General features: G+C 41.8%; 1 protein-coding gene across 3 annotated transcripts in view; it reads right to left on the bottom strand.

The window, feature by feature from the left end:
• The window catches only part of LOC126321049 (uncharacterized), a 125,336-nt gene that overhangs the window by 77,336 nt on the left and 33,492 nt on the right, over positions 1-14,508 (bottom strand). For all 3 annotated transcript variants that reach the window (XM_049994144.1, XM_049994142.1, XM_049994145.1), the window contains one exon: positions 8,851-9,001. In XM_049994144.1, the coding sequence (XP_049850101.1) occupies positions 8,851-9,001 (151 nt within the window). The remainder of the gene's footprint in view (positions 1-8,850; positions 9,002-14,508) is intronic.

Here is a 14,508-nt window from a genome sequence, read left to right as displayed (position 1 = left end):
ATGGATTTTTAACACTGAGACTGTTCATCAAGTATTCAGTTAGGGAAGCAACTGACACAAAATAAAAGTTGTGGAAAGCAATAAATACAATCTTGCACTTAAAATAGTTGGTGCACGGCCATTAAAATAAGTAACTCTTTGTTTCTATGCAGTGGCAAAGAGCAAATAAGCCATACTGTCCGAATTCGCCCCAGTGTCCAAAATCACCCCGTTTGATGGTACAATATATATACCACAAGATAGTTCATATAAACAATACCAGTGCTAGAACTTATGCTCATGTACCAACTTATAAAAGTTTATGTAATTATTTGTAGAGTAAGTAATAAGTCCACTGAACAAAGTGGGAAAACAAAGCGTAGTAGAGCTTGCCTGCATCATTGATAAGCTTGTTATGTCTAGCAACTGACAGAAGCTAAATTAGAATGTGCTAAATTAGAATGTGTTAATAAATACAAGTACACATACAACAATAAACAGTGATGACAATTGCTGAATTGTCAAGGTCCTCTTAAAAAAACAAGAAAAAACACTTGGAAATGCAGACCTTAAGAAATTATCACCCTGTGGTGTCCTGGAAAACATTCATTTAGTTGTACATATGTATATTTCTCCAACAACTTTTGTGAAAAAACCAGCATCTGCATGACTTGTGCTTCAGCTTGTACAGGGGAAGGAACTCAGAAATTCAGTGAATTTATCCAGACTGCTAGGGGCAGGTAATTAATGGGGGGGGGGGGGGGGGGGGGGACAGGTTTCTTATCATCAGTGAAAGCCAGTTAAAGTCAGTCTAATGAAATTATATCCAATTTTCCATTCCTAATGATGTTGAAACTCTTATCTTTCCTGTAAATCACCAAAAAGAGACCCACGTACTGGGGAGCAGGAGGGGGCTTGAGCTACCATCTCTTGTTGTTGTTGTTGTTGTTGTCTTCAGTCCTGAGACTGGTTTGATGCAGCTCTCCATGCTACTCTACCCTGTTCAAGCTTCTTCATCTCCCAGTACCTACTGCAACCTACATCCTTCTGAATCTGCTTAGTGTATTCATCTCTTGGTCTCCCTCTATGATTTTTACCCTCCACACTCCCCTCCAATGCTAAATTTGTTATCCCTTGATGCCTCAAAACATGTCCTACCAACCGATCCCTTCTTCAAGTTGTGCCACAAACTTCTCTTCTCCCCAATCCTATTCAATACCTCCTCATTAGTTATGTGATCTACCAATCTAATCTTCAGCATTCTTCTGTAGAACTACATTTTGAAAGCTTCTATTCTCTTCTTGTCCAAACTAGTTATCGTCCATGTTTTACTTCCATACATGGCTACACTCCAAACAAATACTTTCAGAAATGACTTCCTGACCATTAAATCTATACTCGATGTTAACAAATTTCTCTTCTTCAGAAACATTTTCCTTGCCATTGCCAGTCTACATTTTATATCCTCTCTACTTCGACCATCATCAGTTATTTTACTTCCTAAATAGCAAAACTCCTTTACTACTTTAAGTGTATCATTTCCTAATTTAATTCCCTCAGCATCACCCATTTAATTTGAATACATTCCATTATCCTCATTTTGCTTTTGTTGATGTTCATCTTATATCCTCTATTCAAGACACTGTACATTCCGTTCAACTGCTCTTCCAAGTCCTTTGCCGTCTCTGGCAGAATTACAATGTCATCGACAAACCTCAAAGTTTTTATTTCTTCTCCATGAATTTTAATACTTACTCCAAATTTTTCTTTTGTTTCCTTTACTGCTTGCTCAATATACAGATTGAATAACATCGGGGAGAGGCTACAACCCTGTCTCACTCCTTTCCCAACCGCTGCTTCCCTTTCATGCCCCTCGACTCTAATAACTGCCATCTGGTTTCTGTACAAATTGTAAATAGCCTTTTGCTCCCTGTATTTTACCCCTGCCACCTTCAGAATTTGAAAGAGAGTATTCCAGTCAACATTGTCAAATGCTTTCTCTAAGTCTACAAATGCTAGAAACGTAGGTTTGCCTTTTCTTAATCTTTCTTCTAAGATAAGTCGTAAGGTCAGTATTGCCTCACATGTTCCAACATTTCTACGGAATCCAAACTGATCCTCCCCGAGGTCTGCATCTACCAGTTTTTCCATTCGTCTGTAAAGAATTCGCGTTAGTATTTTGCAGCTGTGACTTACTAAACTGATAGTTCGGTAATTTTCACATTTGTCAACACCTGCTTTCATTGGGATTGGAATTATTATAGTTTTCTTGAAGTCTGAGGATATTTCGCCTGTCTCATACATCTTGCTCACCAGATGGTAGAGTTTTGTCAGGACTGGCTCTCCCAAGGCTGTCAGTAGTTCCAATGGAATGTTGTCTACTCCGGGGGCCTTGTTTCGACTCAGGTCTTTCAGTGCTCTGTCAAACTCTTCACGCAGTATCTTACCACCCATTTTGTCTTCATCTACATCCTCTTCTATTTCTATAATATTGTCCTCAAGTACATCGCCCTTGTTTAAACCTTCTATATACTCCATCCACCTTTCTGCCTTCCCTTCTTTGCTTAGAACTGGGTTGCCATCTGAGCTCTTGATATTCATACACGTGGTTCTCTTCTCTCCAAAGGTATCTTTAATTTTCCTATCTTACCCCTAGTGAGATAAGCTTCTACATCCTTACATTAGTCCTCTAGCCATCCCTGCTTAGCCATTTTGCACTTCCTGTCGATTTCATTTTTGAGAGGTTTGTATTCCTTTTTGCCTGCTTCATTTACTGCATTTTTATATTTTCTCCTTTCATCAATTAAATTCAATATTTCTTCTGTTACCCTAGGATTTCTAGCAGCCCTCGTCTTTTTACCTACTTCATCCTCTGTTGCCTTCACTACTTCATCCCTCAGAGCTACCCATTCTTCTTCTACTGTGTTTCTTTCCCCCATTGCTGTCAATTGTTCCCTTATGCTCTCCTCGAAACTCTGTACAGCCTCTGGTTATTTCAGCTTATCCAGATCCCATGTCCTTAAATTCCCACCTTTTTGTAGTTTATTCAGTTTTAACCTACAGGTCATAACCAATAGATTGTGGTCAGAGTCCACATCTGCCCCTGGAAATATCGTACAATTTAAAACCTGATTCCTAAATCTCTGTCTTACCATTATATAATCTATCTGATACCTTTTAGTATCTCCAGGTTTCTTCCATGTATACAACCTTCTTTTATGATTCTTGAACCAAGTATTAGCTATGATTAACTTATGCTCTGCGCAAAATTCTACCAGACGGCTTCCTCTTTCATTTCTTAGCCCCAATCCATAATCACCTACTATGTTTCCTTCTCTCCCTTTTCCTACTGACGAATTCCAGTCACCCATGACTATTAAATTTTCGTCTCCCTTCACTACCTGAATAATTTCTTTTATCTCATCATACATTTTATCAATTTCTTCATCATCTGCAGAGCTAGTTGGCATATAAACTTGTACTACTGTAGTAGGCATTGGCTTAGTGTCTATCTTGGCCACAATAATGCGTTCACTATGCTGTTTGTAGTAGCTTACCCACACTCCTATTTTTTATTCATTATTAAACCTACTCCTGCATTACCCCTATTTGATTTTGTATTTATAACCCTGTATTCACCTGACCGAAAGTCTTGTTCCTCCTGCCACTGAACTTCACTAATTCCCACTATATCTAACTTTAACCTATCCATTTCCCTTTTTAAATTTTCTAGCCCACCTGCCCAATTAAGGGATCTGACATTCCACGCTCCGATTCGTAGAACGCCAGTTTTCTTTCTCCTGATAACGACGTCCTCCTGAGTAGTCCCCGCCCGGAGATCCGAATGGGGGACTATTTTACCTCCGGAATATTTTACCCAAGAGGACGCCATCATCATTTAATCATACAGTAAAGCTGCATGTCCTCGGGAAAAATTATGGCTGTAGTTTCCCCTTGCTTTCAGCCGTTTGCAGTACCAGCACAGCAAGGCCGTTTTGGTTAATGTTGCAAGGCCAGATCAGCCAATCATCCAGACTGTTGCCCCTGCAACTACTGAAAAGGCTGCTGCCCCTCTTCAGGAACCACATGTTTGTCTGGCCTGTCAACAGATACCCCTCCGTTGTGGTTGCACCTACGGTACGGCCATCTGTATCGCTGAGGCACACAAGCCTCCCCACCAACGGCAAGGTCCATAGTTCTCTTACCCAAATGAAATTGCAAGTAAAGAAGTCCTTGTGGAAGAATACTGGCTTATTACACTGCCACAAAGTGTGTGGGATACAAGACACGAGAGTCTGGAAATGTTGCAGAAAATCAGAATATTCCCAACCAATAAGTGCAGGAGTGGGGGGGGGGGGGGGGGGTAAAAAAACTCATTAGGTACCTAAAATGCCTTTTTAAGATTCCACATGACACAACAGTGTAGCCTTGAGGATGCACTGCATATGCTCTAGCACCCCATTACTGGTGGGATAGAGCTTGTAGTTCTGATATGTTTACACCTGCAAGACCTCATCAGAAGTTGACAGTGAAACTATCTTTCTCCATCTGGCATTATCACATAGGGAGCACTGAAGTGTGCAAACTAAGAGGACATGATAGTGCAGCTAACTGAAACAGCTCAGATCACCCAAAGAATTTGACTTTCATTGTAACCAGGAAACAGAAACCCTCTGAAGGGAGTAGGGGACTGACAGTATTGATAAGTAGATGAGTGAATTTCCCCAATGATGAAGGGAAAGTCCCCACAATAGCTGACGTGCACTGAGAGATTTTACATTTTTGACACTGCTTGCAGCCCCAGGCCCAACAGCAACAATCCTTCTGCACCCCCAGCCATGCAAATTTATCTTACAGCAACTTCGTGGAAACCCTGATTCCCGGATGTGATAAGGTGCATTGAAAAGAGTATGGTGCCAACCTGCGAAAATGAAAGGATGGATCTTGCTGCGCAATACATCACGCAATACATGGAGTCCAGATTCTTGCAGAGGCTCTTGTTTGAGTTGGAATCCAATAAAAACAGGGTTTGCATGGCAAGACAGTAGGAAAGGGCCAGCCCCCTGTTCAGTAGCCACTACTCCCAAAACAATAATAAAGACACAATCAACTGCCACATTCTGCTGTCCCAGAATGTGATGGATATCCACAGAGAATCGTGCAATAAAATCAGCCTTACACACCTCCTGGGGAGAACTGAACACAACTTTCTCTATGACAGGTTTTTTGAAAAATATGCCAATGGCTGCCATGTGGATGAAATCATTAGCTGTAACAAAGCACCCACACTTGATTAACTTGCAACCACTATTAAAGCAATGGGGCACCCAAGAACAAGGTCAGAAAGCAGGGTGATGTGAGCTATAGCTATCTTCGAAGCTTTGTATTTCTTAGTTGGCTCTGGATTCCGAGGAACCTTCTTGTTACCCAAAGTATTCTTGGCCTTAAGGAAGTCATTAATCAGACCTTGCTGTGGCAAATTCTGGTGGGAGTAATTGATCATCCCTAGACATCGGCTAAGGCATTTAAAAGTTGCAGGAAGAGGCATACGCACAATATTTGCTACGTTAACAGGATTTAGAGAAATGCCCAATTATGAGACAATGTATCCAAGGAAATCAACATACTGTTTAATAAATATACATTTGTCTCTATTAATCTTAATTGTAAATTTTCCAATCTTCTAAGTATTACACGCAAATGGTCCATACACTTCTCCTTCATGTGAAAAAATACAATATGTCATCAACATAACAAAAGATGAATGATAGCCCATGCAGAGCTTCATCTATGAAATGCTGCCAAGTTTCAGGAGCATTTCTAAAACCAAAACCATCAACTGGAATACTCTCTTTCAAATTCTGAAGGTGGCAGGGGTAAAATACAGGGATCAAAAACCTATTTACAATTTGTACAGAAACCAGATGAAAGTTATAAGAATCGAGGGGTATGAAAGGGAAGTATGGTTGGGAAGGGAGTGAGACAGCATTGTAGCTTATCCCCGATGTTATTCAATCTGTATATTGAGCAAACAGTAAAGGAAACAAAAGAAAAATTTGGAGCAGGAATTAAAATACATGGAGAAGAAATAAAAACTTCGAGGTTCACCAATGACATTGTATTTCTGTCAGAAACAGCAAAGGACCTGGAAGAGCAGCTGAACGGAATGGACAGTGTCTTAAAAGGAGGGTATAAGATGAACATCAACAAAAGCAAAATGAGGATAATGGAATGTAGTCGAATTAAGTCAGGTGATGCTGAGGGAATTAGATTAGGAAATGAGACACTTAAAGTAGTAAAGGAGTTTTGCTATTTGGGGAGCAAAATAACTGATGATGGACGAAGTAGAGAGGATATAAAATGTAGACTAGCAATGCCAAGGAAAGTGTTTCTGAAGAAGAGAAATTTGTTAACATCGAGTATAGATTTAAGTGTCAGGAAGTCGTTTCTGAAAGTATTTGTATGGAGTGTAGCCATATATGGAAGCGAAATGTGGACAATAAATAGTTTGGACAAGAAGAAAATAGAAGCTTTCGAAATGTGGTGCTACAGAATATTGCTGAAGATTAGATAGGTAGATCACATAACTAATGAGGAGGCATTGAATAGAATTGGAGAGAAGAGAAATTTGTGGCACAACTTGACTACAAGAAGGGATTGGTTGGTAGGGCATATTCTGAGGCATCAAGGTATCACCGATTTAGTATTGGAGGGCACCATGGAGGGTAAAAATCATAGAGGGAGACCAAGTGATGAATACACTAAACAGATTCAGAAGGATGTAGGTTGCAGTAGGTACTGGGAAATGAAGAAGCTTGCACAGGATAGAGTAGCATAGAGAGCTGCATCAAACCAGTCTCTGGACTGAAGACCATACACAAGGTAAAGTTCACTTAGCTATCAGTACCTACATCACCAAACATAAATATTGTGTAGTAACGTATCTGTAAACATTAAAATGTGTATTACAGCTGAATTAACTGTTCACTGAATGGACATTCTAGTTTGTTTCTCCTATCGCTGTAAATTTGAATTTCTTTCAACATGTTTCAAAAGCTTCCATTAAAATTCACAATGTTGAATAATTAGGCTTCTTTCTATATTTTAATAGAATGGTTGTTATTCAGAAGGTGCAATCCAAAAGTTGTTTTGTTTTGTGCATATAAATCCTGCTTGTTGCATGTTTGCAATTTTTTCCAGTTTGTCTGATGTATTGTTTATTGCTCTCTCTACTTATAACTTAGAAAACTCCTTGGTACATGTTATTTCATTTTACTACTATCAGTTATGTAGTGCTGTAGTTATGATTTCAGCTTGTTGCTTGTCATAATGGCAATTTTTACACCAGGTTTTCAAAATAAGTTATTGATTTTGTCCAGTAATTTACTATTGTGTGTAACTGTGATGAACTCAGTTTTATGAAATTTGTGATTTAAACTCCACCTTCTACAATATAATTTTATCTTTTTGTATAAACTACTTCTTTATCCAAATATGTTTTAACCAATATGTTATCTTCAATTTGTCTCTTTTTCCCTATAAAATATTGTTGTTGTTGTTGTTGTCTTCAGTCCTGAGACTGGTTTGATGCAGCTCTCCATGCTACTCTATCCTGTGCAAGCTGCTTCACCTCCCAGTACCTACTGCAACCTACATCCTTCTGAATCTGCTTAGTGTACTCATCTCTCGGTCTCCCTCTACGATTTTTACCCTCCACGCTGCCCTCCAATGCTAAATTTGTTATCCCTTGATGCCTCAAAACATGTCCTACCAACCGATCCCTTCTTCTAGTCAAGTTGTGCCACAAACTTCTCTTCTCCCCAATCCTATTCAATACCTCCTCATTAGTTACGTGATCTATCCACCTTATCTTCAGTATTCTTCTGTAGCACCACATTTCGAAAGCTTCTATTCTCTTCTTGTCCAAACTAGTTATCGTCCATGTTTCACTTCCATACATGGCTACACTCCAAACAAATACTTTCAGAAACGACTTCCTGATACATAAATCTATATTCGATGTTAACAAATTTCTCTTCTTCAGAAACGCTTTCCTTGCCATTGCCAGTCTACATTTTATATCCTCTCTACTTCGACCATCATCAGTTATTTTACTTCCTAAATAGCAAAACTCCTTTACTACTTTAAGTGTCTCATTTCCTAATCTACTTCCCTCAGCATCACCCGATTTAATTTGACTACATTCCATTATCCTCGTTTTGCTTTTGTTAATGTTCATCTTATATCCTCCTTTCAAGACACTGTCCATTCCGTTCAACTGATTTCTTTATTTTATGCCAAGAAATAATAGTTTTATGTAACTGTGCTGTTGTAGTTTTTAAATCACTGTAGAAATTCATTATCATGCTGTTTATTTAGCAGATTTTCATTATATCATGCTTCAAACTGAAGCATGCAAATTGTTCACTAAGAAATAAAATAAAATGCTGTTAGTATTCAAAACAGTAAAAAGCAGCACAAAACTACCAAGAAAATGGAAAACTACTGCTGCTGTGAAGACAGAAACATAATACTCACTCATTGTTATACACCCATCCTGAAAGGTAATATGAAAAGACAGACTATGGATTTTAGACATCACAGATTGCTTAACATGAAATGCTGGAGGTCAACAGCAACCAAAGCTGCCTGAAGCATAGTTTCCATTTTGAAATCTATACATAAAACAAACAACAGTACTATGCATTGCTACAAAGCAATCAGAAAATTATTATGTAATTAGTTGACAGTCAAGCTCTCTTGATTATAAATGTGAATTTACACTAAATTTTTTGTATAGTATAAACTAGTTAAATCTGCAATATAAATTGTATATGCAAAGTTTAGGCCTAATTCTTTTGTGAGAATCACCTGTTTTGCAGATAGTCTCTGAGGTATGATTCTTGTGTAATTTGTCTTCTGCAGTGGTTGATTCCATATTGGAAGACAATGTGGTAGTTTCTGTCGGTCCAGTTGCAGTAGTTTCTTCTTCTTCAAAGCAGTCCTGATTCCTCTTATTTAGCTATTTTGAAACAGATCATAGTATAAGCTTTTATAGTTTTGGTTGTGTGGTATGACAGGTGTGTTGCAAAATTCAAACTACCGCTGGGAAAAAATTTACAACCACATTAAAAAATTAAGATTTATTTTACTTAATTTATGAAGCTTGAACAAGAATATTCTGTTTTTGCTCTCGAACAAAAAATTAGACAACCAAATGCAATGGCAACTGTCCATCCACATCAGTGGTATAGACTGACAAATAGACAGATATAGAATGCAAATAAAAATAAAGAGTCGTACATGTTGAGGAAGGCATGAAGATCATTGAGGTAATTGTAGATGGAGCACTATTTCATTTGCACCATTTGGAGAAGAAAGAGGGAAGGAATTAATCACACTCATTTTATGAAATCATCTGAGTATTTGTGTGCAATGACTTAGGGATACGATGTAAAACTGTGCTTATGAAGGGAGCAGTGCAACTAAAACCTCCACAGATAAACACTGCAATAGCTGGTGATCATTAAATGAAAATGCTCACATGGAACCTGCTCTAAAGATTTTCTTTTCTCTGGGTTAGTGTTTTATTTATCCATTATGAACTGGGGTACAAAAGAGCCCATTCTTCACCATATTAGACCACAATGTCCCATTTCTTAAAGTAAGATTACAATGCTAGAAAAACTACTACCTTAGAATCTAAACAGTGACACAACTTTTATTGAACATCAGTTCCAAGGTGATTAAATAAAATTAACTTCACTTAACAGATTTACATTAGCAATTTGCGCTGCTGGCCATTAATTCTCAAGCATGCATGCTGGTTTTTATAACACAAGTGATGTGCAGTGTATTTTGTACACTTGTAGAAAATAGCTGACTTTATTTTAGCAAGGTAAGCATACACAAGCAAAGTCACAGTTTAATCTTAGTTTAATTAAACAACTATAAAATAAACTTACAATGTGTGAGCTAAGTCAATTCATAATTAAACAATACTGTAATAAACTTTCTCTATGTGGCGTGCAGCGCCGTAAATATCGATATTTGTAAAGAGTGTAAGTGTGCTATCTTTGAGATGGAGAGTTTTGGGAGGATGTTTTCCGCTAACGGGAGTTAGCCTCATGGACTTGTATCTGTGTAGACGTGAAGTGCTAATAAATTGTCATATGAGAGAATACTAGTTGTTTACCTACAACTATCACCCAATTCCCTCACTGGTGACCCTGTTTTGTGTAATACACGTTCAAGTTACGGCACGAAGTGTTATTTACGCGCCTACCGCGTCGGTTTTCTTTTCGCGATCGCGAGGGCCGGTGTTTTAGCTTCAGACAATGGCCTTTCAGCACTCACCGCCGCCCGGATCTCAGAAACATCTCTCCAGCATCCCTGCCGTCGTAGTGGATATGCCGCGAGATCCTTCGGAATCTTTCAGCCCGAACATGCAGTGGAATTCATCGAGTGCAGCCAGTTTCTGCCAACCACCAACGGTCGCGGACTCTGGCTTTGTTAGCCTAGACTTTTCCACGTGTTCTCCACAGAGTGTTGTTCGGAACATTCCTACTCCTGTGTCGAACGCACAATTCAATACAGTTCGTGGTGTCGAGCGGAATCTTGCCACTTTGGAAAATCCAGCAGTAAATTCAATCCCGAGCCAGTTCCCGCCACGTGTGTATCCTTCCGCGCCGGTTAGTCAACATGTGCTCAATGCTCGCCAAACAGACAATATCACATCGAGTGTGCATCCTTGTGGACATGTGTGGGATCCTTGTGTTGCTCATAATCAAGTCAACAATTCTGTGCTGGACAGTAATTACCCGGACATTTACAACCACCCCCACCATTCACGGCCGAATGAATACTGAGTGCATAACGGACATTCACCGGCGTACGTAAGTACTAGCGGCTTCTCTCCGAGCTATCTAGTCAATGAGAATGCACATTGTGACTACGATTCTCACACTGTTCGTGCGTCTGTCGCTTCTCATCCGCCCCCCCAGCGTCAAGTGAACTTTGCGATACCCGCATTACAGGACGCCAATAATTCGGACACTCTATCCTCTTCGTGCTCTACTCCCATCCGAAGAAATAGGTGCACCTCCACAGTGACTGCTGTGCCGAATCTGCCGAAACTACCAGACTTCAAACCCGCTCACCCGGAATTTTGGTTCAACCTGGTTGAGCAAACATTCAATGTCTGTGCTTTGGATGACGACGTGCACTTCGTGTGCCTCATGAACCACCTTCACGACCGCGTCGATTTAATTTACGATCTGGGCAAAGCACCGCCCCTAGCAGAGAAGTATGCTATGGCGAAACAGATGATACTGGAGCGCGTCTCAAAAACCAGGAGAGAAAACGTGCGACAGCTAATTTACGAAGAGCGTCTCGGCGACAGGTCTCCGTCCCAGCTGTGGCGGTGCATCCGTCTTCTCGTCGACGAGCAAGTTATGCCTGATGACACACTCGCAGAAATCTGGACAGAAAAGCTGCCTCTGCCTGTCCAGACTGCAATCTCTGCGTATGAGGATAGGCCAGTAAATGAACGTTTACGTGCCGCCGATAGAGCTTACTCCGCCAGGCAGCGTGAGCTCCACACACTGCATTCTGGACGTGACCGCACTAAGAAGCTGTCCAACACCACGCCCTTGTCTGGTGCTGCTAATAACAAGTTTGTTAAACTAGCCGCCCTACCTGCACCTCCAGCTCCGCCCAACGACAGCGCACCGGCCTCGGTGGAAGACTCTGGGTCGCATACTCCGTCACCTAGTTACTACCCACAGGAGCACAGGCCCGCTCAATCTTACTGTTTCTTCCACGCGAGATTCGGGGAGCAAGCACGCAAATGCCAGTCGCCGTGCTCTTACCCAAACTCCAACCGCAGGTAGGCAGCGGTGCCACCTCCTGCGACATAAACAACATGCACCATCCAACGTTGCATTCCGTTTTGGACAACAACAGTAAGTGTGGTCGAGTCTATGTCCGAGATTTACAATCGGGTGTACGGTTTCTGGTAGACACTGGCGCAGATGTCTCTTTGCTACCGGCTCGCCTAGCGACCAATAAAGTGCAACCGCACAAAACAGTACTTCGTGCAGTGAACTTGTCTACCTTACAGTGTTCGGGTTCTACACTGTATACAGTGAAACTTTCGCCCGAGTGCAAGCTGAAGTGGACGTTTTTAGAGTCAACAGTTGAAGAACCTATTCTCGGAATTGATTTCCTCAGGCACTATCAGTTGTCACTAGATTTTGTGAAAAATACTGTGTTTTACCCCCCACTGAACAAACATATTCCTTTTGCTCCGCCGAGTGACAGTTCGGCTAACACCAAACATGTGCGCTGGGCTAATAAGTGCCCAAACCTATCTTGGACAAACGAATGGCTAGCGGAGCGCGCCGAGTCTTCGAACTTGCCGATGGAACGTAGGGAAATGCTGTTGCATCCCCGCGACATACATCACGAGTTGACCTCCACACAACAACGCCTCGCGTCACTACAAGCGGACGACTCGTCGGCTACAGACAAGGTTAGTCCGTGCCAATCTGGCGTTCCCGTGCCCGCACACATTAATGACAATGTTGTGAACTCTGCAAACTGTGTCAGCATTCCCCCTTGTAATGACAGTGTATGCCTGTGTGCTCATGTTCCATGCGTTTCGAATGAACAATTAACCTCCCAAGCCCGTGGCAATGAAATACAGCCGTCTGCTGTTAGGCCACACCCACTCGGGCCTACAGCGCGCGTAGCGGCACGGCCCGCTACCAAAAACCAGTGTACCAACCTCGCCCAGGTTAACATGCGTGCGTTCGCTACGCAGCCTTCGAGCGATTGGCACGCCTCAGCGCCACAGCTTTGCTTGCCTGCCACCGCCTGCTCCGCTTCACGGACATCTGACTGTTTTGCTGCACCACGTATTGCAGTAGTCACTAATGGCACAGTTCACCGGTTACGTCTAACCGCTGGGCCGCCCATATCGCAACGCCCACGCCGCCTCAAGCCGGAATTTATGAAAATTGCAAAAGAAAAATTAGATGATTTATTACAAAAGGGAATAATTGAACCTTCTTCCGGTTGCTGGGCTAGTCCTATCTTGTTTGATCAAAAGAAAGACGGTACTTGGCGTATGGTCGGAGACTATAGGCGTTTAAATGCCCGCACCACCATTGATAAATACCCGGTCCCACACATTGCGGACTTCAATCATGCACTCGCAGGTGCAGAGTACTTCTCTGTTTTGGACTCCAAGCACGCATTTCATCAGATCCCCATGGCTCCGGAGGATATTGAAAAGACTGCCATAACCACTCCCTTCGGGTTGTTTCAATACAAATTTATGCCGTTTGGGTTGAAAAACGCCCTCCAAACGTGGCAGCGTTTCATCAATCAAACCTTATCCAATTTAGACTTTTGTTTCGTATACATGGACGACATATTGGTTTTTGCTCATACTTTGGAACAGAGTAAGGAGCGTGTTCAAGTCGTGACAGACACGTTAGCAGCTGCTGGTATAGAACTGAACAATAAAAAGACTCAATTGCACCAGTCATCCGTCACATTCCTAAGTTATTTTGTGTCGTCGGACGGTCTGACACCACCGCAGGACAAGATCAAGCCTGTTCTTGAGATGCCACGCCCCCAGACCTATAGGGAACTACGCAGGTTCATCGGAACAGTTAATTATTACCGTAAACATTTGCCAGCAGCTTCTGCGGTGCAGGCACCTTTCACAGATGCACTCGCAGGCTCACAAACTTCTGGCACCCGCCAGGTCCCATGGACACCAGACATGGACAAGGCATTTAACGAACTCAAACAGCTGTTGGCCTCTGCTGTCACTATTGCTCACCCACGTGCGGACGCGACAATGTTTATCACTACTGACGCTAGTGACAGTGCTGTCGGCGCAGTACTGAGTCAGACATACAATGATGTTACGACACCCCTGCAGTTTTTCTCAAAAAAGTTAAACACTGCACAGAAGAAATACTCAGCATTCGACAGAGAATTACTTGCAGTGTACGAGGCCATAAAACACTTCAGAACTGATGTTGAGGGACGAGATTTCTATGTGCTCACTGATCACAAGCCGTTGGTTCCTGCGATAAAAAATCCTTCGTCTGATCCGCCCCCATGACGCTTTCGTCACATCGACTACATCTTGCAATTTACAAATGACATTCGCTACATCCGAGGAGCGGACAATGTGGTTGCTGATTTTCTCTCGCGTGTAGGTGCTGTCACAACCTTAATTGACTTAACAGACCTACCTCGGTTGCAATCGGCGGACCCTGATACCATGCAGTTGATTTCGGACCACAGCTCCTCTCTCAAACCGGTACGCTCTACTTTCCCCGGCATACCTGAATTATTGTGGTGTGATGAATCGACTGGTACGTTGCGGCCGTTCATTCCTAAGCCCCTTCAGCGCCAGGTCTTTGACAAATTACACACATTAGCACACCCCGGTGTCAAAGCTTCCACCCGTCTGGTATCTGAACGGTTTGTTTGGAGAGACATGCGCCG

The sequence above is a fragment of the Schistocerca gregaria genome, chromosome 2, assembly GCF_023897955.1.
Source record: "Schistocerca gregaria isolate iqSchGreg1 chromosome 2, iqSchGreg1.2, whole genome shotgun sequence".
NCBI lineage: Eukaryota > Metazoa > Arthropoda > Insecta > Orthoptera > Acrididae > Schistocerca > Schistocerca gregaria.
This window is presented reverse-complemented; position numbering and strand designations above follow the sequence as displayed.